The 27,806-nt window shown below is 42.9% G+C and overlaps 2 protein-coding genes across 12 annotated transcripts in view; one reads left to right on the forward strand and one right to left on the reverse strand.

Moving 5' to 3' along the window:
* Positions 1-7,511, forward strand: part of DCP2 (decapping mRNA 2) — a 49,454-nt gene extending 41,943 nt beyond the window's left edge. The window contains exon 11 of the mRNA XM_038534602.1: positions 14-7,511. Within this exon, the coding sequence (XP_038390530.1) occupies positions 14-177 (164 nt within the window). The 3' untranslated portion in view covers positions 178-7,511. The remainder of the gene's footprint in view (positions 1-13) is intronic.
* MCC (MCC regulator of WNT signaling pathway) overlaps positions 1-27,806 on the reverse strand; it is a 301,430-nt gene that overhangs the window by 8,077 nt on the left and 265,547 nt on the right. For 6 of the 11 annotated variants that reach the window (XM_038534596.1, XM_038534597.1, XM_038534598.1 and 3 more), the window contains exons 15-17: positions 26,584-26,684; positions 15,794-15,916; positions 8,606-14,212 (exon numbers count right to left, since the gene is read on the reverse strand). In XM_038534596.1, coding sequence (XP_038390524.1) covers positions 14,032-14,212; positions 15,794-15,916; positions 26,584-26,684 — 405 coding nt within the window. In that variant the 3' untranslated portion in view covers positions 8,606-14,031. Of the gene's footprint in view, positions 1-252; positions 314-7,771; positions 7,817-8,605; positions 14,213-15,793; positions 15,917-26,583; positions 26,685-27,806 lie in introns of those variants that run through there. The other 5 variants (XR_005358095.1, XR_005358096.1, XR_005358097.1 and 2 more) reach the window with 4 other exon arrangements.

Here is a 27,806-nt window from a genome sequence, read left to right on the forward strand (position 1 = left end):
TTTATTTAAACAGATGCTGTATATGACTTGCCTTGCTCCGGTGAAGACCAGTTGCTAGAACATGCCGAGGGACAGTCTGTGGCATGTAATGGTCATTGCAAGTTCCCCTTTTCATCCAGAGCCTTTTTGAGTTTTAAGTTTGACCATAATGCTATAATGAAAATCTTGGATCTTTGATAGCAGCAGATGTATTGTGGAAGTCCCACGATCAGAGACCTGTTGCATTTGAGTAGGTGTCTCTTTGAGCCTTACCTTTCTCAGGTGTTTTAAAGAAATGCAGGGAGGCAACGATGTTTCTCAAGATAAATGTTCTCTGTGCAGAAGAGAGAGTAAAAAGAAACATGAGTTTGCACTGTAAATGCAGTTATAACCTTTTATACAGATATATCTTTTCAGTCTTTGGCTAACGAATTTAAGTTGCTTTTTATGAGAGCATTTTTTTTTTTTTTTTTTTTTTTTCTGTGTGATTGTGGTTTTTATTTTATGTTCTGGTCAAGAAAATAGTGTTTGAGTCATCATCAAGTAACCAAGATAATGGGAATGCTCCATCTATCCATGACAGTGATTGCAATAAGAGTTTCCTTATATTGACATTTTTAAAAGAAACTTAAAATTCACAAATATTAAATGAATGCAAGAGCTAAAAATGTCACAGAAGTCAAAATTGCAGGTCATCTGCTTTGGTGGCATTTTTGCACATTTCTCTGCTTCTAACCACTTAGGTTCCCTATTCCTCCTGCTGGGAGATTTGTTGAAAGGTTTTAGTTAAAGCCAGCATCTACTGTGTAATGTTCATGTTGAAAATGAACACAGCACTTCATTGAAGGACAAAATCCTCAGCCTGTAGAAGGACTGAGTTGGTTGGGTGAGAAGTGGATGCTCTGATGTGGAGTTGAGAGCCTTGTGCAGTCAGCAACTCTGTGAGACTGCTAGGGAGTGGGGAGCATGGAGCATGCAGGCAGGGACGGGGCAACTGCTTTGGTCTGGTCTTCACCATCCTGCTGCCAGCCAATGGCTTTGTTCCTGTGAAGATTCATTCTCTATTATTGATGTATAAATATGAATGGAGTACTGACATTGTTAGGCTTTACATTGCATCTCGCTGTTGATCTCTGGGAACTAATGTTGTATTAGGTTCCAGTTTGCAATAGTAGCAGAAGCTGACATGCTTTTATGAGCATGCTGAAGCCCCAGGATGATGGAGTGAGAAGGGATGGGGTGTACACTTCACCCAAGTACAAATAAAGCATTTCACTAGGAGATGATCAGAACATGAAGGTAACATACATAACTCACTTCTTGGACTGTATTTTGCTTCTTCAGGATTCTTAAATCTAGGTAAAGATGGCAGTGCCCATTTGCTCTACTTGAGGACAATCACCAGGGCTCTAAGGGGGCTTTCGTGTTCAGGCTGCTTCTGACCTCATTGAAGGTATTTCTTTTGGGGGGTGATGTGTGAGCATATGTGTGCGTGTGCATCTGCCATGTGGGTTTTAAAAATCTTTTTTTACATGTGGTATCCACAAAATATATTTCTGCTTGTAAATTTTATTGTAGAAATCTTTATTCTGTATAGATAGGCTATTTAATAGGGGTTCTATTTAACCCAGTGGGACTTTGAGAAGAAGTACTATTGTAAGGAATTCACTTGTATTTCTTTGCTTTAGCTTTTAAATGGCTTGATTTTAAAGGAAAAATTCTATTTATTAATAAGTGTCACCCTCTTGGTGCTAAGCAGGAGAATTCACGATTACAGCAGTATGTTTAAAATTAGGTTATTCATAATCCTGCATCTTTTAATGTGACAAACTTGTGAATCCTTCTGTGACCTTTTTAAAAATGCATTATCTGATTGCTTTTGGAAGCTTTTAACTGTTCTTTCCAGAAATACAGCTGCTTTGCTTGGGTCTCCGTGAGCCATATTTATAGTTGGTCCCAGCATTCCAGATTTTTATTAAATTGTTAAGGGAGTGAAAACTTAGTTTGCCTGGCAGGTAAATCATTTTCACTCGTTTACTGCCATCTGGAAACCATATAATTTTTGGTGATTTTGTGTGTGTGTGTGTGTGTGTGTTTGTTTTTTGAATATTTTGGTCAGTCTTTCTGGTGCCTAGAGTTGGGTTTTTCAGCTCTTAATACAAAAGCAAAAGAGATTAGAATTTAGTTACCAGAAGTATGTCCTCTAAAGGTGTTGAGCCTTTTCAAGAACCAACAAATTTTACCTTTTCAATTACAGCAGTTTAACTATGGTTAAATGTTATTGCTGTTGTGCTGCTTCATTTAACGCACTGTGGAACAAAATGAGGGTATTGTTGGAATGGGATTTTGGTAACTTGAGGCTTTTAGCTCTCTTGACAATTTGAGATAAAGACGTGAGTTAAAGTTTATGCGTGTGATGTGACTTAACTATGCAGAAAATGTATCAGTTGGATGTACCTGTTTTATGTACATCTGCTATACTTATTCCCTTGAACCTGTGTAATAGTTTCTCAGTGTTCAGGTTACCTTGAGAAAGCCCATGCTTAGCACAGAACTGGATTTCTCCTTTGAGAAATTTTAGCATGGTGTGAAGAAATTGAGTGATAAAGGAGTGTGCTGAATATGCAATAATTTACTTCTGTGTGCTGCATTTTAAGAAGCTAGATGAGAAGAGTAGTTGTGTTGGCTTCATTGTGTGTTTTATGTCTTTGAGAGAAAAATAGGTCTTTGAATCCACTTTTTAAATGTTATGTTCCAAGGTTCACTGTGAATCTTTTACTTTTTAAAAATTTGTAGGTGCTTTTATGTATAACTGTAATGATTTGTAAGATGTTAAATGAATGTTTTTGTACTTAACGATTGTTATCCAAAAGATAGGTGTATAGTTTACATGCTTTCACAAAGTTTTTGTTAAGAAATAGCAAATGAATGGTTTTCGGATTTCAACCAGTGACGACACTCTTCCTGAGATGTAAACCGAATAGAACCCTTAGCATGGGTGAAATTTGAAGAAATTTGAAAAGTTGAATTTTCATGTTAATATATAAAAGCAAATCGATGCTGTCAAGGGATTTGTGGTCACTGCTTGCTGCTTTGAGCTTTGGATATCCTTATTTTTCTATTAAATATCAATTAGTGCAGATAATGAAGATGTACAACAGAATATAGCAAAAAAAACTTTATGCTGTAAGATTGGGCTGGTACTTTGTCTTTTAAGGCTTTAGTAGTTTGCATATAATATCAAATAAAAAACGCAAATCTAAGTGAATGACATCCTTCCACATTTTAAATTTAAATTTTATTATAAAGCTCAACATATTATGTTGATCTTTAGAAAAGTTCAGGTCCGAGTACATGTATGCATTAAAAACATTTCATTACCTAATTCCCCCACCCCCCCATCAGTTAGTTTGAACAGTGAAGAGCAAAGTCAGTATAAAAATGAGACCATTTGCCAAGTTACTTTTCTTACTGTGATAATATCTCTTGGCTTTTTATTTTTGTAGTAGTACCTCCCTCTGCCTGCTCAGAGATTTTTGTTTTGATTGACATCTATTGTGTCTCTGTATTCCCCAAGCAGTGTTTTCTTTGCATATTAATCATAGTTACAAGGTCAGATTCGTTAACATTTTTATGATTGAAGAAAAATGTCACTTAGTGTCACTTAAGTGATTTTGATTCAGATTATATTCTGCCCCAAGGAAGGGCTCATGTGTATTATTGTGATTTTATATTAATGATAAAACAAGTCTTATTTTGCCCTAAGGTATCAATATATCCTATACCTTTAAGTATCTGTCTCTGGGTAAACAGGTGTTAGTAAAACAGCAGTTTTGTTAAACCTTATTTCTGACTGCTTGGTAAAGCCTAGCTACTCACTTTATATTCTGTCCTAAGACTTTAAAGTGCATTTGTATAGTTGCTGAAAACTCTAAAAATGAGATTGTGATGAGCTTTCTCAGCCTCTTTTTTCTGCCTAGAGTTGTTGCTCTTGAAGTTTATATTTGTGTGTCCTAAAGATGGCAGATTGCAAATAGGCATTAAAGGCTCTGTCCCATGCTTTGAAAATAAAGTTCTGGATTTCAGTTTCATATATAGGATAGGTTATTATTATAGAACAAAAGTGTCCTGGAGGGAGGAGATAGCTATAGTTACTGGGCAGAGAGAGTATAAGGAAGAAATTTTAGAAGGCAAACCAGTTCTTGAGTGTTTGTCTGTAGTATTAGGCTAGAAACGGGATCGTCGTCTAGACCAAGCAGTGTCTAATATATATGGCCATTACCAGGCATTTTCTAGCTCTGGATAAAGGTATTGGTTTTTTTTTTTTTTTTTTTTTTTTTATGGTTGCCAAGCAATCCAGTAAATCTAAAGTAATTTTTCTCACTTTAAAGATTGATGTTTGGGAGTCTGGTCCTTCCTGTGCTGATAAATTTATAATTTATAATTCCAGCCACACTGAGGTGCTCTGCTTTCTTACTGGAATGTAGCTCAGAGCACAGCCAGCCATGGTCAGGTGCGTGACATAGCCACTTAATGTGGTAGCTATACATTCGTCCATCCTGAATGGTGATCCATTCCTTTCCATCTAGTTCTCGTGACAAACAGCATTTACTATTAAAACAGTAATATAAAGCTAGGGGGAAAAAATAAAGCTACCTCTCACGCATGGGAATGGACTTGAAGTGGCTGGCTTCCACCAGCTTAGTTGCTCAGACTTTAATGTACAAAGAAATGTAAATAAAAAACTATGGTAAAGTATGGATGTTTTATTTTGAGAGATTTTTATAATTGAATCTTTAATCTGAATTCCCAGATTAATGAAATCACTAGTAAAGAGATTTCATTTGTCTTGTGTCTTCTTTGGTTAGCAGAGGGAATGGTCTAGCCATGGTTGCAGCTTGAAAGCACAATCTTCAGATTGTGAAGAATCAACCATGACAAAGTGCTTGCATTTAGCTCTGTGTAGTATTGGCTAAGGGGGCTTGTGGGAAAAGGATTGGATGCAGAAATCAGTTGCCTTGATTTGTAACTTTGTCCCACATGGGACCCTCCTCTTTAGTAGACTTTAGTCCTTTATTTAGTTCAATGGAAGAATAAGGACCTAAACATCTCTATGTGCTGCTTTTTTGGTGGGAGAGCTATTGCAGGGGTTTGGATGTTGTTTTGGTTATCAGCTTCTGTCTGTTGAATGCCATTTGAAGATATGTTGTTTCTTAATTCTTTTTCTTGGTGTGACTGACCAGGAAGAGGCCATGGAATCCCCCACCCCTACCCCAACTGCCCTTTGTATCTTGTTCCTTCTGTAGAAGAATAGTTTGTGCTGCATCCTTATGGTAAATCTGCCACTGTGGGAATTTATATGCAGTGATCATATCTTGCCCTTCAGAGATGATCTCACTGACCCTTGGGCCATGGTGGAGAGGAAGGCTATGGAAACGAGTACTGTTTTGGGTCTCAGTGCATGTAGCTGTCAGATTGGTTTGGGAACAAAGAAAACTGTGGTTCTAGGGTGAAATGGGCAGTGTTCTGCCAGGCCTTAGTCCTGAAGAGGTCTTAGTTAACAGTCTTAGGTTGTGGACTTTCTGAAGTAGAATGTAACATTTTAATGTAATCTGCTTTTAATTCATTGAGGTTCTGAAACAATCTCTAGCTACAAATTATGGTGTGAAACATTTTGGGCACAAATCTACATTAGTCATTTCTCAAGCTTTAAGAAATTCACTACTTCTTTGTAAAGTATCTTGGCTTCTATTATTATTTGGGATATTTTGGAGTCAACTATGGATGGCAGCAAATGAAAGCAGAGGTTCTCAGTTGAATGCAGTTTAGTAACATAGTAACTGTTCCTCAGCAGTTTGGTTAGATGTTAATACTTTTTGCAGTGAATGAATAGCAGCGGACTTGCATTCTTCCTGTCCTGTGTATATAATGTGCACTGATAGAAAAGCACAAAATACCTATCTACAAGAGTTTGTGCATTTCACTACTGTCCTAGGCCACTGCTGTCTTTGTTGTTCATTTTAAGTTTGTATTTGGATGCTGTACAAGTACCTTTTAATTTCAAATTGAAGTGTCCAAAGAACTTGTCTTTAATTTTTTTTTTTTTTTTTTGCTCGTATTTCACTTCAAAGTTAGGAGACAGCTAACTGACTTTACATTTTCTTACAGATGTTTCCTTTAGTAATAGGGAAGGAAAATAAAACCATGAACTATTTTGTATATATATATTTGTGTATATAACACATATTATATATATACATACACATATATATTTTCTTATGATTGTTTTTGAAGTTTATTAGCTTAATATCTTATAAAAATCAATTTAATGTGTTAATTGACACAATTCAGATTTAAAGTTTTACCTGTTGGCTTTAATGAAAAAACAATGTTATTTCAGAATAAAATGATTAATCAAATGGAATTATAGTTCATGTATTAACAAGTGAAATCCTCTTATATAAGATTGTCTTTCATGCATTTAGTTTGGATGGGAAAGGGACTAAGAATTGATTTTTTTTTTTATCCTGCTACTTCCAAAACAAGGGTTTGAAGTGTCTTTTACACTGCAAAGACTAGGTTAATGTTCAAGGAAGATGTGTAGTCTTAAAACGGTTTTCTTGGGGAAGGTTTTAGTCTGAAGAAGGTGAAGATATTTGTACTGTGCCATGTTAAATTTTATGTGGGACCTACAAGAGCTGGTAGAAAAAAATTGAAATGGTTTCACTAAATATGATGTTGAAAAAACTGGACTTTAGAGTAAATGTGATAACTAGATTTATAAACTCTCCAGTAATCATTTTTGTCTTATGTGAAATGATTTAACATTTAATTTTTGCCTTAATTATCACAGAATTTTAGGACTTTACCTTCTAGGGGCATTTTAATGTTTGGAAAAAGAATATAAGTAAATCATTGGAATAATTCTATCTGTGGTAGTAATGAAGTTCCTGGTGCTTGTTTTGGTTAATTGTCAAGCAGAGCACAAAAGGATCCCCACAATACCTTGGGGTTTACCTTTTTGTTCATACAAATTGATACCTCTCAGTTGAATTTATTGTGTTTCTGGATTTATTAGATTCTGGCTAAACAGTAGCTTTATCTCTTTCCCTCAGTGTTAATCAAAAGATGAGGATTGATTTTCACTTATATTGAGTGTGACTATCGTAAACTAAGAATTTCCAGTGAGTTTAAAATATTTGCGGGATTATTGTACTTCCACAGTCGACTAGTAATGCCAGCTGTACTCTCCACTGAGAAAATGAACAAAGTCCTGTGTCTTAACATTTTTTTCTGAGTTATTTTTTTCTGAAAGCTTTTTGATGTAAATAACACCAGTTTAGAAATTAAAAACCTTTTATCTTACAGAATACAATTTAAATGAATGAAGGTTTCCTTTTGTATTTTAAAACATTTTTTACAGTTGATTGTTCAAATATTGGCTTTCTGTAAAAATACTATCGTGTTAAATTTAGACTGTAGTGCAATATCAATAAATTTTGCTGCTTGGGCAGTTTTAATTACTACCATAACCCGATTTCTGCTACTGTTACTTATCATAAGTTCCAACTTATTCATATTTTGTCTCTCTTTGGACCAATAAAAAATGGTAGGTATGAGATAAAGGCATACTTATATGATGGGCAGAACTATTAAAAGAGTGTGCGAGGGATCCCTGGATGGCTCAGCGGTTTGGTGCCTGCCTTGGGCCCAGGGAGTGATCCTGGAGACCCGGGATTGAGTCCCACGTGGGGCTCCCTGCATGGAGCCTGCCTCTTCCTCTGCCTGTGTCTCTGCCTCTCTCTCTCTCTCTCTCTCTCTTCTGAATAAATAAAATCTTAAAAGAAAAAAAATGTGTGAAAGTGAAAATAAAGAACTGGTATGTATTCTCCACCTCAAACCCTTAATAGTTTGGTTATTGCTTTAAACCAAAATAGATTAGATACATACAATCCAAGAATTCTTATATTTTTTCTTGAACCAGGTTTTCCAGATAGAATGCTTAAAGGTCCTTGGATCGTGGGAAAAAGTCTTTTCCACTAGAGACCTCCACTATATAATACATTTTATTTAAAATTTTAAGAGGGGGGCAGCCCCTGTGGCGTAGCAGTTTAGCGCCGCCTACAGCCCAGGGCGTGATCCTGGAGACCTGGGATTGAGTCCCACATCAGGCTCCCTGCATGGAGTCTGCTTCTCCCTCTGCCTGTGTCTCTGCCTCTCTCTCTCTCCTCTCTGTGTATTCTCATGAATAAATAAATAAAATCTTAAAAAAAGAAAATTTTAAGAGGGGACCAAGGTATTACACTTTGCTTTCATACTGAGAGCTGACCACATTTCAGGAAAATTGTCTTCTAATAGACATGTTGCAACGCTCCTTGCCATCTTTTTGTCGTCAGGTTGACTTTAATAAATAACTTCCCATTCATACCAAATTTTCAAAGGCAGCCAAATAGAAATTGGCGATAAACAAGGTTCTTTGACTGTTTTGACCTAATACAGTGTCTTGTAGTCCCCAGCTTTGACTAGGACTTTCAATTTAATGTGAAGTAGCACAGGTTTGACATTTATATGTTCAACTGGATTGCAGAAGGACAGCCTTATTACCATTTAATGAACACAGTTAAAGTACATGGAATTAGAAATATTTATTCAGAATATAAGAATGTAAAATATTATAAATGTCTCTGTATAAATAAATGGAGTTTTTTAAAAAACAATCCTATATCAAATAACACAAAGTAGCTATTTTACAGCGGCTAAAAACTAAAGGCATCTGGAAACATTTAAAGCATACAAGTGAAGAATCTAAAAAATTACAAGGTATAGTACAATGTTAAGGGGCAACTTTAAAATGAGACTTTCAGTACAAACAGTAGAACAATACTGACAAATGCAAACTTAGTCACATGTGCTTTAATAACTGACAGTACATTCCAGCAAGTTTTTCTAATTCAGGTGGTTTAAAAGGAGCACATTTTCAAATAATAGGAAACTTAAATCTCATGCAAAGTAAATAAGTCTTGATAATATGTCTAGAAACTGATTAGGCATAGAAAAATGAACATGTGTCATCTTTGCATTACATTCAAAGGAAAGCAGATTATTAGGGGCCCTCATTTACTTGGCAGTCCTTGACATGAGCACTCAGTGAATTCTGTGAGTTCTACAAGTAGAACACTTCCCACATGGATTTGATTTGCAGAAAGTGCAAGAATGAATGGCACAGCAAGAGCTAACTAATAGCAGGTCATTGGTGTGAACGTGGAGGAATTTTTGTTGGTGGCTTGCTTCATTCTGCTCATCAGTGGATAAGTGATTTGTAGCCACCTTGACTAAGGAAAAATCAAGCACTACTAGTCAAGGATCTAGTTATTCAATAGCAGTTGCTGTTATGGGCCAGAATGATTTCTTGTCTTGGTCACATGCAAGAGCTCACTCAGATGCAAGATGGTTGATAAAGAATTTATCTAATATAACTCAAAAAAATGCAGCCATTGGATGTGAAATGGTCTTCCTCTGTACAGGAATTGGTAAAGCAAGAATGCATGTACAGCTGCTTTTCAGCTTGTATTCTTTTCCATTTTTATATTTTAACAGCCATCTAGTGCTCAGGGATGATATGGTGGCAGCAGCCAGCATTGCAATGATAGTTCTGGTTCCAATTCTAAAAAGTCAATGTTTGGCGGCTTAAGACATGTATCTATTGTTAGAAAGTTCAAGTGTGTGAAACAGGGAACTTCAGAAGGCCACAGATTGAGCTGTCTTCAACCTGGCCAATATAAACACAAAGTTTCAATGAACCAGAATAGGATTTGGATAAACTTCAGTGAGAAATAGGTGTGCAGCAAGTAGAATCTGTATCATTTCTTGCCAAACTGGCCATTCCATGTAGATAAATAGAAAAATATTTGCTATAGGATTTATTTTGGAGTTTAAAAAAAAATGCTGTTCTACAAAGCTGTCACTTATGGCAGAAAAATAAACTTAAAAATGTTACTTATGCTCCCTTCCCTCTCAAAAAACCTTGGCAATCCTATGACTACAGCCTAATTAAATTCATTGCAGAAATTTCATTCATCAGAATTCTCTACCTTTTGGCCTCTACAAACTTTTTTAAGATTTTATTTATTTATTCATGAGAGATAGAGAGAGAGAGAGAGAGGCAGAGACACAGGTAGAGGGAGAAGCAGGCTCCATAGAGGGAGCCTGATGTGGGACTTGATCCTAGGGCTCCAGGATCATGCCCTGGGTGGAAGGCAGGCACTAAACCGCTGAGCCACCCAGGCATCCCTCTACAAACTTTCTAACTATATGTCTTGTTATATCTAGGAATTTGGTATAGCTGTAAACTTAGCATGATCGTTTCGCTTTACATAGTTTCATGGCTGAGACATAACTCCCAGTTAGGTGTTTGTAAATGGTTTATAAGTTTTAGGGATCCTTAGGAGTTTCATATGTCATTAATCCAAAGTTTTGGGTGTTTTCAGTACTCCTGATGTCTTTCTCACTACCTAAAACATGAGCGTGATATCCAGACTCTTGAGGGTTTTAATATAATTGATAGAAGTAAAAAAAAAAAAAAAAAAAAAATTGCAGGATAACTTTTGTGGTCCATAAGAACACCTTTAGAAGGGAACAAGGCAGCTACAGAGATTTTTAATTCATGCCAGTGGCATAGTCCAGGCCAGATGAGGTAAAACTATGGGGTGTTTTTTTTTTTTTTCCCCCTCTCTCTCCATTTAAAATAATGTGATCAATATGTAGGTAAGGGACTGGGAGATTTTCACATAGTTTCAAGTTCTTAGGATGAGGCCATAGTAAGGACTTTACTACTTTAACAGTTTTCAAAAAGAAATTGCATAGGCTCTAATTTGGACTGCCTTTCTGGAGTAGTCAAGGCTCTAATTTAAAGTTCTCTGAGATCCCTGTTAAAGTATTGCTGCAGGCTCAGAGGAAGAGTTAGCAACAAGTGCAAGCATCTCAAAGGAGAATTAGGCAATTATGTTTAACTGGTACTTAATTTTTTATTAACTTAACATTCCAGTTTCAGGCAGCATGGATATTAACTTCAGAAAGCTGACATGCTTGCAAATAAGAGTGAATCTGTAACAGTTAATTACCTGCATTGGCAATGATGAAATAAATATCTAGTGTACCTCTGGGGCTAGAGCAAGAGAGGGAGGAGGGGCATGATAAGTCTCAACTGTCTGATCACTTAAGATACTGAATCATAAATAACTTCTGCTCTAAGTCTCAAAGAGGGATCTTACCACCTGCAAGTCCATAGCAGTTTGCAGCTGGTGCAGGTGGTGTTTAGCAGAACATCAGATGCACTGGTAGGCCCACACACTGATGCCACTTCAGCCACAGGCGGAAGTCTCTCTTGCTTATGATTTTTTCCTTAATTTAGCAGTGGGACATAGATTCCAAGGGAACTGTAAAATGGATCCTTTCTTCCCATGCTTGTTTCTCTAAGAGCCAAAGATGGAGCAGAGAAGGTAAATTCCTAAAAGGGGTAACCATTGAGGGAAGTAGAAACAAAAACATGGAAGTTTGAAGACTTAACCTCAGACAAATTAAATCCATACACTGTCTACCTATGATGGAGAGGTTAATATAAACTTCTATTTAGAAAGAAAAACTCAGCTTAAAAAGTATTCGAGTACCTGCAATTATTTATTTAATCAATGTGGCTTTACTGGGCCCCGCAAGTAGCATAAACAAATGCCTGTTGGTTCAGCTTCAACAAGGATCTTGTCTTAGGGAGTATTTGAAAAATACAAGGAGTAGCTATTTAATTGCTTTTTAAAATTCCACACGTTTATAAAAGTAACATTCTTTCTGGGGAAATGTTTTTACCCAATCACCACATATTTAAAAGTATTACATTGAAGTATAAATTCGAAAGGAGGCCAGGTAGGGTCAGTCATATTGGGGCTTATAATGGAGGAGCTGAGACCTCCTGGGTCTGGAAGAGTTAGTTACATGACCCTAAAAGGAGGAGTTCTCTTTTAACTTGGACCAAGAATGGTAGATGGAAGTCAGCAGGCAGGATTGTATCCTTGTGTCAGCCACACTTTACAGTGTTCGTGAAAAGGAAAGCTATCTGTTTTGATGCCTGTTCAGTCACAAAAGGGAAAGCCACGAATGTTCCCCACCTTGGACAGAGCGCTATCTCCCCTTGGCAAACTGGAAAAATGGGGAAAACCAACATTTTGTCTTCTGAACCTTTTTTTTTTTGCACATAACCTTTTCAGCCACATTTTCCTTATGACAAAATGAAATTTTATCTGAAGTATATAAAAATTAATTTAAAGAAATCAAAAGAACTTTGACTAAATGGTAGATTCATAACAGAAACAGGAGCCTGGGGGCACTTTCACAGTGATCAAAGCAGCCAAAAGCTGGTCCTTTCAGACTGGTAAGATTTTTTTGGTTTTGGGTGATTTTTTTTTTTTTTTTTTTTGTTTGGTAAGATGGACAGCCTACTGCTGGCCTAAGAAAGAAGGGTGGTTGCTTTTGGGATAGAATTGCTCAAACTGCTCTGCCCTCCTAGGTGGTGGCTGGAGTGGCCTTCACTATAGCAAAGAAGGCTGGTAAACTTGTATCAGGTTGTCTGAAATCAGATCTTCAGCTCATGGACATTGGGACTCTAATGTGGTGACCTGGTCATAAACAAAACTGTCATTTCTGGCATTGGGATATAATTCTCAGGGGACCTTGGGTAGCTCTTCAACTCAGAATGAAAGGCAAGTGGTCCTTTAAAATGTATCCATGTAGGGTAACTACAGAAGAATTGAAAGATGAGGTGGACTAATGAATTTAAGATGGAGAAAGAATTTCAGGAAAAAGAATTCAGGTACTTTGGTCCTGGCCCAGCCCTGTCAGCAGTTTGCTTGAAATTTAATCTGTTCAAGTACCGTATACTAACCACCACTTCAGGGTGGGGGATGGATAAAAGGAGGCCTCAACAACCATTCCTTCACCCCGTGCCCTTTTGGAAGTAAAGTTCAGTAGCAGTCTTTAAATAAGTAGGATCACCTGCAAAACACTTGGTGTCCTGTGTCTTGCCCTTAGAGAAAGAGAGGCAGGTCCAGAGCTACATGAGTACTCATGTGGATGAATTTTGATTCCTGCAGAATAGCAATTATGTGGTGCCCTGAGGTGGGCAAAAGTACTAACAATGCTCCTCTGCTCTTGAGGAAAGATAGTCCTATTAATATAGATGGTGGAACTAAAATTCTATCTCAGCTCTAAGTCTTGGCTTTAATAAGGCTACACTGGGAGGGAAAATCCGACAGTCAAAAGAAAGTGTCCTTCCCAGCCCTACCTCCACAGTGAGAGGTGAAAGAAGTGCTCATTCTCCCAAACAGAATCGTTCAGCCATAGCCCTGGGGTTGCCTGACGTGTAACTTTAAATGTATCTGGGACTGTAACCCCTATGTACCATCCCCCTGTAATCTCCTCGGAGCACGTCTGAGTGACAGCCTGTCTCTCAGAGCTGGTACGTGGGTCTTGAAAGCCAAATCCTGGTTGCACAGTAAACAAATCAGCAGTTCCAGAGGCCAAAGACACCTTCTCCCACTCCCACATGTGTGTCTGTGTTTATCCCTGAAGAAAGAAAGAAAGGAGAAACTGGGGATGTGAAAGACCAGATCACTACCAAAAGAGAAGAGAAGAAAGGACCATCTTATAAAACAAATGCCAAGGGTACCACTGATGCACAACCTTCAGAACGGGTAGGAGAGTGACTGCCAGTGCTAAAAGCAAAAGCAAGGCCTACTGAGCATGGCACACAGAGCAGGTATTTACACACTGTCCATGGTCCCAGAAGGGGAGGCACAAGATCCTCTGGGGAGAGTACATGGTATCACCAGGCCACTCATCGCCAGAGCTGAGTCCATGGTACTCTGTTATGCAGGTGCTGACCTACCTGCTAGCCTTCCCTTTTGTCACTCTCCCACCAGGTGCTCTGTCTCCCAGGGCCCTTCTCTCCCCGGTGACCTGCTAGAGTTTGGCTTCCACAGGCAGAGCTTTGTGCCCAACTGCCAATTAAAGTGAAGTCTCATTGGTGTGTGGCCTTGAGTTCTCCTCCTCCAGCAGAGCTATTCTTTGCTTGAGCATCCTCACTTGGGTCTCGTGTCTCTCCACCATGGCCATCATCTGAGACTCCAACTTCTTCAGTTTGTTTTGATGCTTCTTCTTTGCTTTTTCATAGGCAGCCACCAGGTTGCTGTGGGGTGGGGGTGGGGGGGAGAGTGGAGAGAAGGAAGAGTCATCTGACTAGTGTTGAGACACTCGCTGTTCTGTCTGCTGGGTAACCAGATCCAGAGAGGTCACTCGGCCTCTAAAGTAAGAATCTGAAACCGAGTATTCCACACTGGTGGCCATTCACCTGCTGGTTTAACTACAGTTAGTTTCCATGCTAGAGGCTAGTCCCTCATTAGGAAGGGTGTTAACCAACAACTCAGACTAGCCACATCCCAAACGGGATAAAGGCAGCTGAATTCCAGAATTCTGTTATTTAAATAGAAATAATGAGTCTGTTGTTCATGGGTCAAGTGTAAGTTAGCAGGTATGTTCCTTAAGCCCTGCAGTCTAAGTGACCGCACCTAGGAGGAGTGCGGAAAGACTCTGATGCCTTCTCTTTACACTTTGGGCTGATGGGATTCAGAGCATAGGGCCATAAACTACGGTGCTCACCAAACACAGAATACAAAGTGTCTGCACTGTCTTCCCAAGAGCCTGGCGGTAAGAGAGCAGGAGGTAAGTCCAAGGCTGGGTAAGTCCTAAACCTATTCTGGTCCAAACTAGCACCCCCGTCCCTTCCATGTAGTCAGGTCCTCCCGGTGTGGTCTCAGGACCCAACTCCCAGGGATTCCCAAGACCCTCTCAGGGAGAGGCCTCAGACACCCCTCAGGTCCACATGAAGCTCAGTGTTCCCTTGATTTCAGAACAGTACATTGCCTGTGAAGTGGAGGTGCTAATCTAGCTGCCTTCTGTTAAACCAGACATTAAAGAGATTTGCAAATTGTAAAAATAGTGCCACTTTTCTAATGATCTTTTTGGAAAATAGGTCTTTTTTTTTTAATGAATGCCAGTGTGTTACATGTAATGAAATTATTTATTTATTTATTTATTTATTTATTTATTTATTTATTTAGTAAATGAGTAAAAATTCAGAAAAATTTGTCTCAGTTTTTCATCAACAGATAATTTCTGGGAACAGAGTTCTTTGAGGTCCTTAGGTTTTCGTGAGCTTCCGTAAAGAGATCCAGAGCCCAAAAAACTTGAGCTTGTCTCACAGCAGTGCTCCGTAGTGTTCCATGGGATACTTAACATTCCTCACACAGGGGCATCTGGCTGGCCCAGCTGGTAGAGTACCTCTTGATCTCAGGGTCATGGGTTTGAGCCCCACGATGGGGGCAGAATTTACTTAAAAATAAATAAAAAAATAAATGTTGCTCATATAAAAGTTAAAGAGCTAGTTTTGTTTGGAAAATATTGGCTTAAGCACAATTTTTTATTTTAATTGTATGACTTCTCAGAACTTTTATTGTATAAATTGTTAAGGGGATTATAGTATGCTGCATTTCCCAAACACATCTGAGGCCCCAAGGACAAGCCTTTACTGAACATTTCTTAGTTTTCTATGAAACACTTTGGGAAATGATGTATTAGGGAAGGCCAGGCTTGCGGGAGGGTGGCAGACTGGTGAGGACTTTCCCTTCCCTGTTCCCTAGGGATGGCTCCCAGCAATTAAGGAAATACCCTCCCTGGGCCTCCACTGGGAATCCTCAAATGGAGAGTTTACCTGTTGGCCCGCTTTAGGTCATTAACGAACTCCGCTGATTGCTGGTGCCGGATTTCACTGTTCTTGGTGAGTCTTTCCAAGGCGCTCACCAACTCTTGAACTCTGGCCTTCAACTTCTTTTCTCTGTATTGAGGAGAGACATGGCATGCTTTGAGTAACCCAACAAGATCGGGGCTATTCCCTTTGGAGTGGTGGCAGAGAGGAGGAAGGTTCAGCTTGCCAAGTCAAAAGGCAGGTACTAAAAAGGTACTAGAGGTACCTCGAGGTCCCCCCAGAACCAGAACATCTCAGCACTGCATTCCTGAAGGCTGATTTGAGCGCACGTTCTTTAACGGTAAGGGCCCTTTACAGAGCTCAGATCTCAGTATATGTCACAAAGGAACAAGACAGAAGGTTGTAGAATGTGGAATCTGAGCCAATCCAGAAGTTCCTTTCTGCCATGGGCATACCAAATGCTCAGCAACAAGTGCAGCTTGACACAAAACCTCATCTGGGTTCCACACCCCTCTTTGCCAAGTGTGCCAGTAAGCATCTCTTAAATCACTGATTTGAGAAGAGGAGTCTCTGGTCTGGGCGGCCACCTTGGACAAGTGCCTAGTCCGTGAAATCAACATGATCCTAACTGCAAAAACAAAAAACAATAGTGATAGAGCAGAAATTGATACTCTCCTTTTAAAGTTCCTTGGTTCCCCTTTAAAGTACTAAATTAAGGGTGCCTGGGTGGCTCAGTCGGCTAAGCGTCAGCATTTGGCTCAGGTCATGATCCTGGGGTCCTGGGATGGAGTCCTGCATAGGGCTCCTTGCTCAGTGGGGAACCTGCTTCTCCCTCCCCCTCTTGCTATCCCTGTGCACTCTCTGTTAAATACATTTAAAAAAAAATAAAGTACTTAAATTAGATTTGCACTTTGACAGCCTCCCTCCCCCAAGGCTTCAAGTTCCATGGGCTCTTTTTACTCCTGGAATATCCCCAAGTAAGGGGCTTCGGGCTCTGTTACAGGAGGTTTGTAGTGACCAATGGGCTTACTGCCTTCCTCTGATTCCCCGGAGCAGAAGACCTGGGCAGGGAAACAGTAACAAGCACCCTCCCTAAAGAGGTCCCCCTGTCCCAGGCACAGTATCCCTGCATAGTCACAGGGCCCTGTGCAGATCTGCTCGCATGCAGCACAATCTCATCTGTTTTATTTAAGCTCAGCAGGCTCCCAAACTGGCATGTAGTGTCTTACCCAAACGTATCCCCAGTGCTGAGCACCACGCCTGGGTGACAGCAGCTCAGTGACGAGTTGTTAAAGCAGCTCCAGCACAACTCCCTGAAGGTATCTGATTCCTTGGAGCATCATGAGAAACCAGATTGATGGAAGAAATAACTCTAAAAATGATTCATGGAAGGCAATCTAGGAGTATCTAGCAAAATAAAAAATGAACATACCCCTTGACGAGGCAATCTGATTTCTAGTTTTTCTTACAGGGTGTGTAGGTGTGTAAAGACACAGGAGATTACGTGGGTTTACTTCAGTATTGGTTACAACAGCTGAGAATGGGAATCAATTGGGGGACTGGTTAAATTCCACAAGATATAATGGTTCTATTGAAATACCTGCAGTCATTTTTAAAAAGCTCAGATCAACATACACTGGCATGGAAAAGTGTTTGGTAAACAAGTCAAGGAGGCCGGTTTTGCAAAAACAACTAAAAATCTGAATGTGAATGGCTGAGATACTCTAACAATACACCTGAAAACTACCCACTATTCAACAATGGGTGACTCCTGGAAGGGGGTGAATGAAGGCTTTCCTTTTCTACTTTCCTCACTTCTGCATTGCTTGAAGATTTTATAATTTTGTATGCTTTCTGTAAAGTGTGAGAGCCAGTCTCAATGGTAACACTTCCTGTAGGAGGGTTGGGGGGGGTGGCCTCCAGGTGGAAGGCTCTCAGGGGCTCAAATGGTTCCGCCCTTCCCGGCTTTTCAAATCTCTTTTACATTTCTGCCTCCAGCTACTATAAGCTCAAGTCAAGCTTTTCAAGCTCCTTAAAGAACTGCAACACAAAAATCTAGCCTTGCTTTTGTGAGGATGGGGGGGGGGGGGGGGGGGGGAGGGGTGTTTAAATGAAACCTAACAACCAGCTCTGAATCCGAGGACTCCTGATTCCTAGCATATCCTCCCACCCACTCTAAGGAAGCCGGAGCCAGAGCAGCTGCAGAGGAATTCCTGAGGAATGTGTCTCTCCTGGGCCCGAGCAGCCACCAGGAAATCTCAGATCTGGCTGCATTTCCTGCTGAAATCCAGAGAGGGACTGTTTCCTAGCAGAAGGGAGAAGGGTCTTGGGAGAGTGGTGCCCTACAGACAGCCCTCTGTTGCTGAGGGAAGGCCAGGAAAACAGGAAGACTTCTCCAGCTTCTCTCTGGCTATAAAGAATGGGGAAGGGGTTTTTGTTCTACGTTTTGTTACTGTTTCGATTCTTTTCTTTCATTCAAAAGTGGATTTAATGATGTAAAGGGGAAAAAAATTGTATAGGGAATTTAAAGTATCACCATGAACTCAAATTCAGAGCACAAACTGCCCAGAACACCCTTTCCCACTCCCCAGTTACATCCACACCCGCTGCCCCACCTGATGAGAGCACAGAAATCCCAGCCTCACCACAAAACAGGGTTCCTTTGCCCAGTACCCAGGCCCCTGGGGGATCGGAGGGAACTTTCTGGACCTGGCAGGCTCTAATGGGGGACCCAACCTGGGAAGGTAGGAGAGGCCCTCAAAGACCCTGCCCAACCCAAACCCCCGCCTCAGGGGAGGGGGCAGACGCCCTGGGAGCTGAGAACTGCCCCCCACAGAACTCCCTGGGCCTCAGAAAGGAGATGGAAGCACACTTGTTTGTACAGTGTCCAGGACAGAACTAGGGTGCTGATTTATTTTTTTGAAGATTTTATTTATTTATTCATGAGAGACACACAGAATGAGGCAGGCTCCCTGCAGGGAGCCTGATGTGGCACTGGATCCCAGGACCCCAGGATCACAACCTGCGCCAAAGGCAGATGCTCAACCACTGAGCGACCCAGGCATCTCCAGGATGCTTATTTATTTAAGAATATGAAGATGAGGCCAAACCTCAAACCTAAACCTAAAATGTGGGTTACTTTACCTGTTTTCATTCGAGTGAGGCAAACACCTAGAGTATGAGTCTTCCCTCCCAAGTGTTGTTCATGGACTGAAACTAAGCCACTTTGAAGGAACAGTGAAAGGGGATTTTACCTCCATTTTGATCTTTGTACTTTTTAATTAAGGTTTTCTTTCCAGGGCAGCCCGGGTGCCTCAGCGGTTTAGCGCCGCCTTCAGCCCAGGGCCTGATCCTGGAGACCCGAGATCGAGTCCCACGTCGGGCTCCCTGCACGGAGCCTGCTTCTCCCTCTACCTGTGTCTCTGCCTCTCTCTGTGTCTCTCATGAATAAATAAAATCTTAAAAAAAAAAAAAAAAAAGTTTTTCTTTCCAGCTCGTTACTTAACTCAGACAAAAGATCAACACGCAAAGCATCCCCTGAGGGAACTGAAACTATCCCTCAAAAGCAACGACGGCCCCCATGAGCCAACAAGACCCCAAGACCATGATGGATCAGATCTTTAGTGCACAGTTGCACATCCCCACAGACTTCTGTCCCACCTGTTCCTTATCTAGACCTCGGAGTATTTTCAGCACTTCAGAGGCGGCATTTATGATGTTAGTCCGCTGCCTTCCCAGTGTTGGCCTCACTGAAGTAAATTCCTTTCCTGTTTCACCACTTGTCTCTCTTTGGATTTTGTCAGTGCAAGTGGTAGAACCTGGCCTGTTTGGGGGCCAAGGAGCACTTGTGGGTCCAGACCCACACCTCCTGGAAGGCAGCCGAGTCGTGGTGGCCGAGCACCCAGGATGTGGCTGGCCTGAACTCAGATGTGTGCCAGAAGTGTAAATACGCACCGGAATTTAAAGGGTTGGATTTGAACAAAAAGAATGAAATACTGATTACAGGTTGAAATGATATTTTGGATATACTGGGCAAAACATTTTTATTTTTAAGTTTCAAATGTGGCTACTAGACCATTTAAAATTACCCATGTGGCTTGCATTTGTGTCTGGTGTCCTACCACCAGTGGGCAGCGCTGCTCCGGGGCCAGGGCATGTGTGCAGCACAGCACCAAGGGCCCTGGATTCTGCCTCAGTAGGTTTGGGGTGAGGCCCAGAACCACATTTTAAAAAGCACCCAGGTGATTCTATCTACCAAGCAGATCTGGGAAACTGGTTCTGGCAAAGTGTTCTTCACCTGGTGCCGTGGATGACCTCCATTCAGTCTCAGGAGGCTCTGGACTTAAACATGAACCAACACGCAGGGGCACACTTTCTGGAAGCCTACCGTTTTCCTCAGCTCGAAGTTAGACGGGGATGAAAATCCAGGTCCCTTTGGAACCTCAACCATTTATGTCCTGTTCCTTCTGGTTTCTAGTTGTGATCTTCTTGGCCTTCAGCCGAGAAGAAGTATAGTTTGTCCAGGTAAGGTAAATAAGGCTAACTCAAGCACTTTCCTGGGCTCCACACAGGTAAGAGAGTAAAGCTTACCCCTACGTGTTCCATTTGCCCCTCCACTGTTTTCTGGAGTGCCCAGGACGGCATAATCCCATCCTCCCTCCTTGTCTTCTGACTCAGGAACACGCCTGCAGTGGCAGGTGGAAAGTCACTGTGGGGTCACACTGCAAGGCCCCGTGGCACCTGCCTGCGCCTGGAGTGGCATCTCCGGCTCCACCCAAAGTGATGGTTCTTCCAGGGGCCAAGGGTCCTGCCAACCTCTCTCTGACCACATTGCCAGCGGGTGGTTTCTCTTTTCAAAGACAGCGCCGGGTAGGGTACTGCCTGGGTGGGGTACGGCCACAGAGCCCGGGAGGTGCAAGGCAGGGCTCTCTGGCCCCCAGGGAGGCGTATGCTATTACCAAGATGAAAAGACCAGGGCTGGCCAGTAATGGCAAGACCGAGCACGGTAGGCAGTGCAGGAGCAAGGGGTCGGGGGCTCAGGGGCGCCTCCCGTGGGGCCATCATCAGGCCAAGCCACGGGGGACACGGCCACACAGCCACAAGGCCCACAATTGCTCATTAGATACAATTAGTCATGGAGGGAGCTGTGGGCACAGGTGACTCCTCTGTCCCTCGCCTCCCACATTTAGCCCTATAGGCTGGTCTCCACTGCCACAGCTCATGAGGTCGCCTGGGACCTTGGGATCTGGGGTGCGGGTCTGTCTGGACCTCACTTCCCTGCCCCGCAGGCCTTCACTCCCTGCTGCCTGCATTCCAGTCGCACCAGCATCCCCCCCCGTCTTCTGCACGGATCCTCCCTGGCTGCCGCCTCGAAACCCCAAGTACTGAGGATGCAGGCGGAGATCGTAATTTGTGTCCTATCCTTTCTTTACTTGCCTCTCTCCATTCCCATTTATGCTCCTAAAAACTCTATGTGCTGAAAACTTCCAACTCATTATGTCCAGGCCTTCCCTTGGATCTCTGGACTTCTCTATTTGACATCTCAACTTAACAGGCATCTTCTACTTAACCTGCCTGGAGTAGGACCTTCCAGACCATCCTTCCGTCAGCGACAGCAACACTGCTGCCCAGCTACCCACACCAGTGTTGAGTAAACCCGTCTCCTCCCTTTCCTGGTCCTCCACCTGCCCTCAACAACCCCTGGAGGGCAGTACTACTAGCATTTTGCAGATGCAATTAAAGCCCCAAACAGCTGATTTTAAAATAAGGAGATTATTCTGGGTAGACCTGACCTAGTTAGGTGAGCCCTTAAAAGGCGCTGGGCTCTACTGAGAAGAGATTTAAAGCTGGCAGGGGATCTGATGAGTGGGAGGTTCTCCTTGCTGACTCTCAGGATGGGAGGGGTGGTGAGAAAGGCATGTCAGAGACCTCGTGGGGCCAAGTTCCCACGGGTCAACAGCCAGCAAGTAGAGCTTCAGATGAGAACATGGCCCTAAGCAGAGAAGCCAGTCATGCAGTGCCCAGCTTCTGACCCACAGTCACAGGACACTGTAAGCTACTAAATGGGTGTTGTTTTAAGCCACTAAGCTTGTGGTGATTTGTTACACAGCAACAGAACACTAATCCAGGGTAACCATCAGATTTATACCTTACAAAGTCACTTGGTTTGGCTGCAGGACTTCCCCTATTACTGAGGCCTCAGGAGCACACGGATGTGCTTGGGAGTCTCCTGCCTCAAACCAGGTCCCTACACAACAATCTTCTCTGGCTAGCTTGCCTGTTCTCAACCAACTCCAGTTTGAGTGACTGGTCACCCTGCTGTGAAACATCTCTTCTTGACTCTTGTGTTCTTCCTGCTGGTAGATGTGTCAAGGTCTGTCATCGAGGTCTCTGCCTCATGAGTGACTTGCATGCTGGTGCAGGTCTGTGGGCCAGGGAAGGGGGAACGGGAGGCTTCCCATTCTGTCTCTGAACTCTGAGACCCTACCTCCTGCACCTGCCTGTTCCTGTGTGGGCCAGCTCCCCTCCCAATAGGGCACATCTGGGTCCCCCAGAGCTGGTGTCTCATGACCACACCAGTCAGGTGAGGCCCACTTGCCCCAGATGTCTCCTCGCAGGGATAAGACACACGGCCTCTCTCCAAACAGCAGTGGCTTGTTACTCATCAAAGAGAGAAAAAGATGTCTCTGCAATCCTTTGCCTGACAAGTTGGGCACATCTGGTCCCTGGACAGAGTGGCCACTTTCATGTGTAAAGGCAGCATTTTACAGAATGATCCTGGTGGGCCTGGGAGCCTGGGACTGAATGCCCCGAGCCTCCTGCAGCAGCAGGGTGGCTGGTCGGTACAGGTGGCCATGGTGGAGCTGGAGCCAGGGCCTGGTCTCCTACCAAGTGGGATCCTGCCACATGGATGTGGAATCATCTGAGGTGGTCACCACATCACCAGGCCCCTTCCTTTTTTTTTTTTTTTTTTAAGATTTTACTTATTCATGATAGACACAAAGAGAGAGGGAGAGGTGTAGGCAGAGTCTGTGGGACTCAATCCCAAGACCTGGGATCATGCCCTGAGCCAAAGGCAGACACTCAACCACTGAGCCACCCGGGCATCCCACCGCCCCCTTCCCAACTCTTTCTTGTCCTCTAGCACTGAAGAGTCCAGCATCCCTACCTTTTAACCAGTATGACCCGGGGTCTGTGTGTTAGAGGAGGTTTGCCTCCTGACCCCTGGCAGTTCACTTCCCCTCGGCATCTGGTAGACAGATGTACTAGGGGTGCAAAGGTTCCCATCTGCCCACACCAAGCACACTACAGTGGACTGAGTGTTCAGGTGAGCCCACATGAGCGGGCTCCGCTCATACCCATCTGTAAGCACCTGTGCTAGCATGCGGAGGTCCAGCAGAGAAGGTGAAGGCAAGCAATGTCCCCACTGCTTCCCTATGTGACTACTCAGCTTTGCTGTGCCCGTTCCCATGCCACCCTCATCATACAGAGAACAACACCTGCTCCTCACTGCCTCCCCAGAATATGATGGAGATAAAACAGCCTCTCCTCTCAGCTGTGCTAGGTCCCAAAGGCAGGCTACACAAACACCATGTCACTACAAAGACGACTCATTTCTGAAAATACACTCTCAACTGCATCTTTACAGTTCACTTCCCTGCTGGAAAGGTCATTCATGGAAATAGTAGACTAACAGCAAGAGAGGGATTTGAGATGAAGAAGGGTTTTGTGGCATGCATCTTGTGCAGAACACAGCAAAGATCAGGTGCCTCAGTAAGAAAACCTGTCCTGTGCAAGCCTGGAAACCTGGTCATCCAGATGGGTTTGATGGTAACACTGGAGCCAGTAAAGTGCAGTAATGTTCATGCAAGTGGAGGGAATGGAATCAGACCAGATGGGAGGCACACAGTAAATGTGTGATTGTCTGGAGTCCTGGTTTGGTTCCAAGCAGAAGGGAGGGCGTTGCTGGGCTGCAAAGAACTGGTGGAAGCTGAAGTCCGGCAAAATAGCCAGCGGGGAGGCTTGCCTGGGACAGGACCATGACCTAGAACCAGCCACCAGGATGCCACAAGGCACCTTCCAGAGGAGTTTCTCCTCCAGAAAAGGCCACTGCTGAGCCTGTTCCCAAAACCCCTCTCCACTCCTGCTCTTTGCAGCCTGGATGCCTGGGCCTACAACTTTGGTGTTTGCAACCATCTTTTTCTAAGGGAGGGACTATTTCTGAAAATACAGGGCAGATTCCCTCAACGGACTCCAACCACAGTTTGGTAGTGATTTAAGACCTTCCAAGACGTTAGTTTCCACTTGATTTTTAAACATAAAAACACTCCCAGACCTCAGCTCTCAGGTGTCTGAATTATGTGCCCTCATGAAATGATTATTCCAGTTCCTCACCTATATTTACAGTATAATGATGTTATTTTTCTTTCTCCTGTAGCCCTGTGGGTTCTTTCTGGGCTCCATCTCTCCGGGACTGGATCAGAAATCCACACTCACCAACTTACTGGAAGCCCGAACTAATGTGGTCTCTCTGTTTCATCGGTGGAATCCTGCATCCTACTTGTGCCAGCAAAGGCCTTGGGGGTTTGGGGAATTTGAAAAATTGAGGGGCTTAATTTACTGATACAATATCCAAACAGCTCCCAGTTGGACGCGGGGAGTAGATTTGCATCCAGGTTTCTGGCACAGTCATTAGGGTTTGTTGAGGTATTTTCCCTGGGCTACTTTTCTCTTCCTGCCTCAAACCAAGCAATTACAACTTAACCTCATGGCCAGAGGTGCTGGCAATGTAAAAACAGAGTTATTACAACTTGGAAGGAAAGACACAAAGGGACAGTGAGTAAATCAGGAAGGCAGTGAAGTTCCCCCCACAAGGCAGCCTTCCATCCATCCTCAGCTTGGAGGCCACACTGTAACAATCTGCCCCAGCTGCATCAGGACAGCAGACTGAGTGGCTACTGTAGCTGGCTTCTCCTACCCCAAATCCCCAGAAATAATGGGAAACCCATTTTTAAATATACTCAAGCATGTCAGGAGAGCAAGGAGTGTTCTTTGTATACCCGAAACCATGAGCAATCATAAAAAATAAAAGGCAGATTTTTATTCTTCTTGAAAAGGGAAACCACAACTCAAGATGCACAGAGAAGAAAGCTGCTATGAAAGGAGGAAGGAGATTCAGAGGTGATCCAACCAAAGGTGCCAGCCATGCAAGCAGGAGGGGACCAGACACTTGGGCCCGTATGCATAGAGAGGTTGTCATCAGCCAGCAGGACAGGAAGCCCAAAAGTTGGGCTTATGACCCCAAACCAAAAGTCACAAAACTCAACTCTAAAAAGAACTCACATGTGAGAAAACAGAGTTAATACAGCAAACAGAAGAACATTTTTAGAATATATGTAATAAATATCCTCAGATAGCCTCATTGTTAAAAAAGAGGGATAAATTTCATCACCAAAATGAAAAAACTCAACATAGAAGCTACACATCACAATGGATATAGCTGGGAATGAATTCGTGGGCTGGAAAGATGAGACAAAGAACCTTTCCAGAATAGCTACATGAGCTCCTATACATTTGAAATGTTAACTGGTTTAATCTGAGATGTGTTGTAAGTGTAAAATACATACCAGATTTGAAGACTTAGGGAAGAAGAAAAATGAGGAGAAGGAAGAAAAACGATCTTATACATCAGTATAAGATACTGTTAGATAGATACATAAGTATAAGATACTGTTTAAAATACAGTATTTTTAAAAAAAAATACTGATTACATATTGAAATGGTATTTTGGATACACTGGATAAATAAAATAAATTAGAGTGGATTTACCACTTTCTTTTTACTTTTTTTTTTTTTTTTAAGTAGGCTCCATTACTAGCATGGACCCCAACGCAGGGCCCTGAACTCACAACCTAGAGATCAAGACCTGAGCTGAGATGAAGAGTCAGACGCTTAACCGACTGAACCACCCAGTCACCTGCCTTTTACTTTTTTTTTTTTTTTAGAATTTATTTATTTATTTATGATAGTCACACGGAAAGAGAGAGAGAGGCAGAGACACAGGCAGAGGAAGAAGCAGACTCCATGCACCAGGAGCCCGATGTGGGACTCGATCCCGGGTCTCCAGGATCATGCCATGGGCCAAAGGCAGGTGCTAAACCACTGCGCCACCCAGGGATCCCTCCTTTTTCTTTTTGAATTTGACCACTAGAGAATGTGAAATCTCCCAGGTGGCTTACATTCTGTGCCTACTGGACAGCATTACAAAAGGATGGTGGGATGATGCAAATTATGATGGGGGAGACAGATCCAGGTGGGTCAGTGTGTTTCTCCTTGCAGAAGGAAAGGAAGAAGGGAGGGGAAGAAACACTGACACTAGAGGAAAAATGTCCAGGACTAAAGAAATACACACATAGGCCTTCTGATTGGGAAGAGCCAGTGATGTTGAAAGGAAGTGTTGCCACCAAGTTGGGTATGAGACAGAGATGACTGTTGGATCATCGCCATTTAACACTGTCTTGAAGTTCTAGTCAATGCAAGAGCATGACAGAAAAGCAAAGAGTGAGACATCTTCTACTTGCAGGTGAAATGACTGCCTATATGCTCTCCCCGTCACTCCCTTTCAACAAGCCTGGCACCAGCAGGGCCTCTTCTTCACGGTGATCCTCCCAGGCCTGGGGAAAAGTAGAGCATATCAACCCCTGCTCCTTCCCTGTGATGACCCACAAAGAGCTGACATGGGCAGCCAAGAGAAGTGGGAATGCATTGCTCACCAGGGCCGTGGGACTGGTGCTTACCTACGGATGGCGCTGGCGAACTCCGCAGGCAGCTCGCTGTCGCTACACGTTGTCCTTAGTTCAGCCAGTGACAGAGCTGGAGAGGCAGCATCAGCACATTCCTGTGGACAGCAGACACATTCTGGTTAGCCCTGGGGCCAAGCCTGAGTGCACCTTGGAAGCGTAAGACAGCTCTGCTCCACTTATCAGGACTTTTGTAGGCCGGCTGGTGGGTAATGGGGACTCCCAGTATGCTCTGAGCACTCCACACATGTCCTCCCGGACTTGATCATCATGGTGACCCTTTGAGGCAAATACTATCATTATCCCCATTTACTAAGGAGAAAACTAAGGCACAGAGTAGTTATGTTGCCCCAAGTCATCAGCTAGGACATGGTGGAACCAGGATTCAAACCCAACTCAGCTGGCTACAGATCTGTGCTCTTCACCACTGGGTTAAGCTTGTGATTCATAAAAGACAAGTAGGAAATACACCTGAGTGTCTTTGTCCCTTCCCCCCACCCACTTCTTGGGAGAAGATCAATCTTTTCTAGATTTAGGAGCTTTAGTGGGTTCAGTGTAATCTTCTAGAAAACCCAGGAAAAAGGGAAGAAAACAGATGTCCACCCTCTGTGTGTGGATTTTTTTTTTTTTTTTTTTTTTTTTTTTTAAATTTTTATTTATTTATGATAGTCACAGAGAGAGAGAGAGAGAGAGAGAGGCAGAGACACAGGCAGAGGGAGAAGCAGGCTCCATGCACCGGGAGCCCGATGTGGGATTCGATCCCGGGTCTCCAGGATCGCGCCCTGGGCCAAAGGCAGGCACCAAACCGCTGCGCCACCCAGGGATCCCTGTGTGGATTTTTTAAAAGAGAGAGAAGAGAAAGAGAGACTGGGGAGGGTGGGGTGGGTGGGGTAGTGGGGCAGAGGGAGGAGGAGGGGCAGGGGGAAGGGAGAGAGAGAATCTCAAGCAGGCTTTAAACCCAGTGTGGAGCCTGATGCAGGGCTTCAAACAGAGCTCCACCTCATGACCCTGAGATCATGACCTGAGCCCAAAGCAAGAGTTGGAGGCTTTAACTGACTGAGCCTCAAAAGACCCCATTTTTTTTAATTGAAGTAATTATACTTGTAACTTGACAAGTTACATCCATTTCAGTTGTGATCCCACTCACATCTAACCTTAGACAGAATTTTGATGTCATCTAAACCCAATCATTTCATTTTATAGATGAGGAAGTGTCAGAA

The sequence above is a fragment of the Canis lupus genome, chromosome 4 (genome assembly GCF_011100685.1).
Source record: "Canis lupus familiaris isolate Mischka breed German Shepherd chromosome 4, alternate assembly UU_Cfam_GSD_1.0, whole genome shotgun sequence".
NCBI lineage: Eukaryota > Metazoa > Chordata > Mammalia > Carnivora > Canidae > Canis > Canis lupus.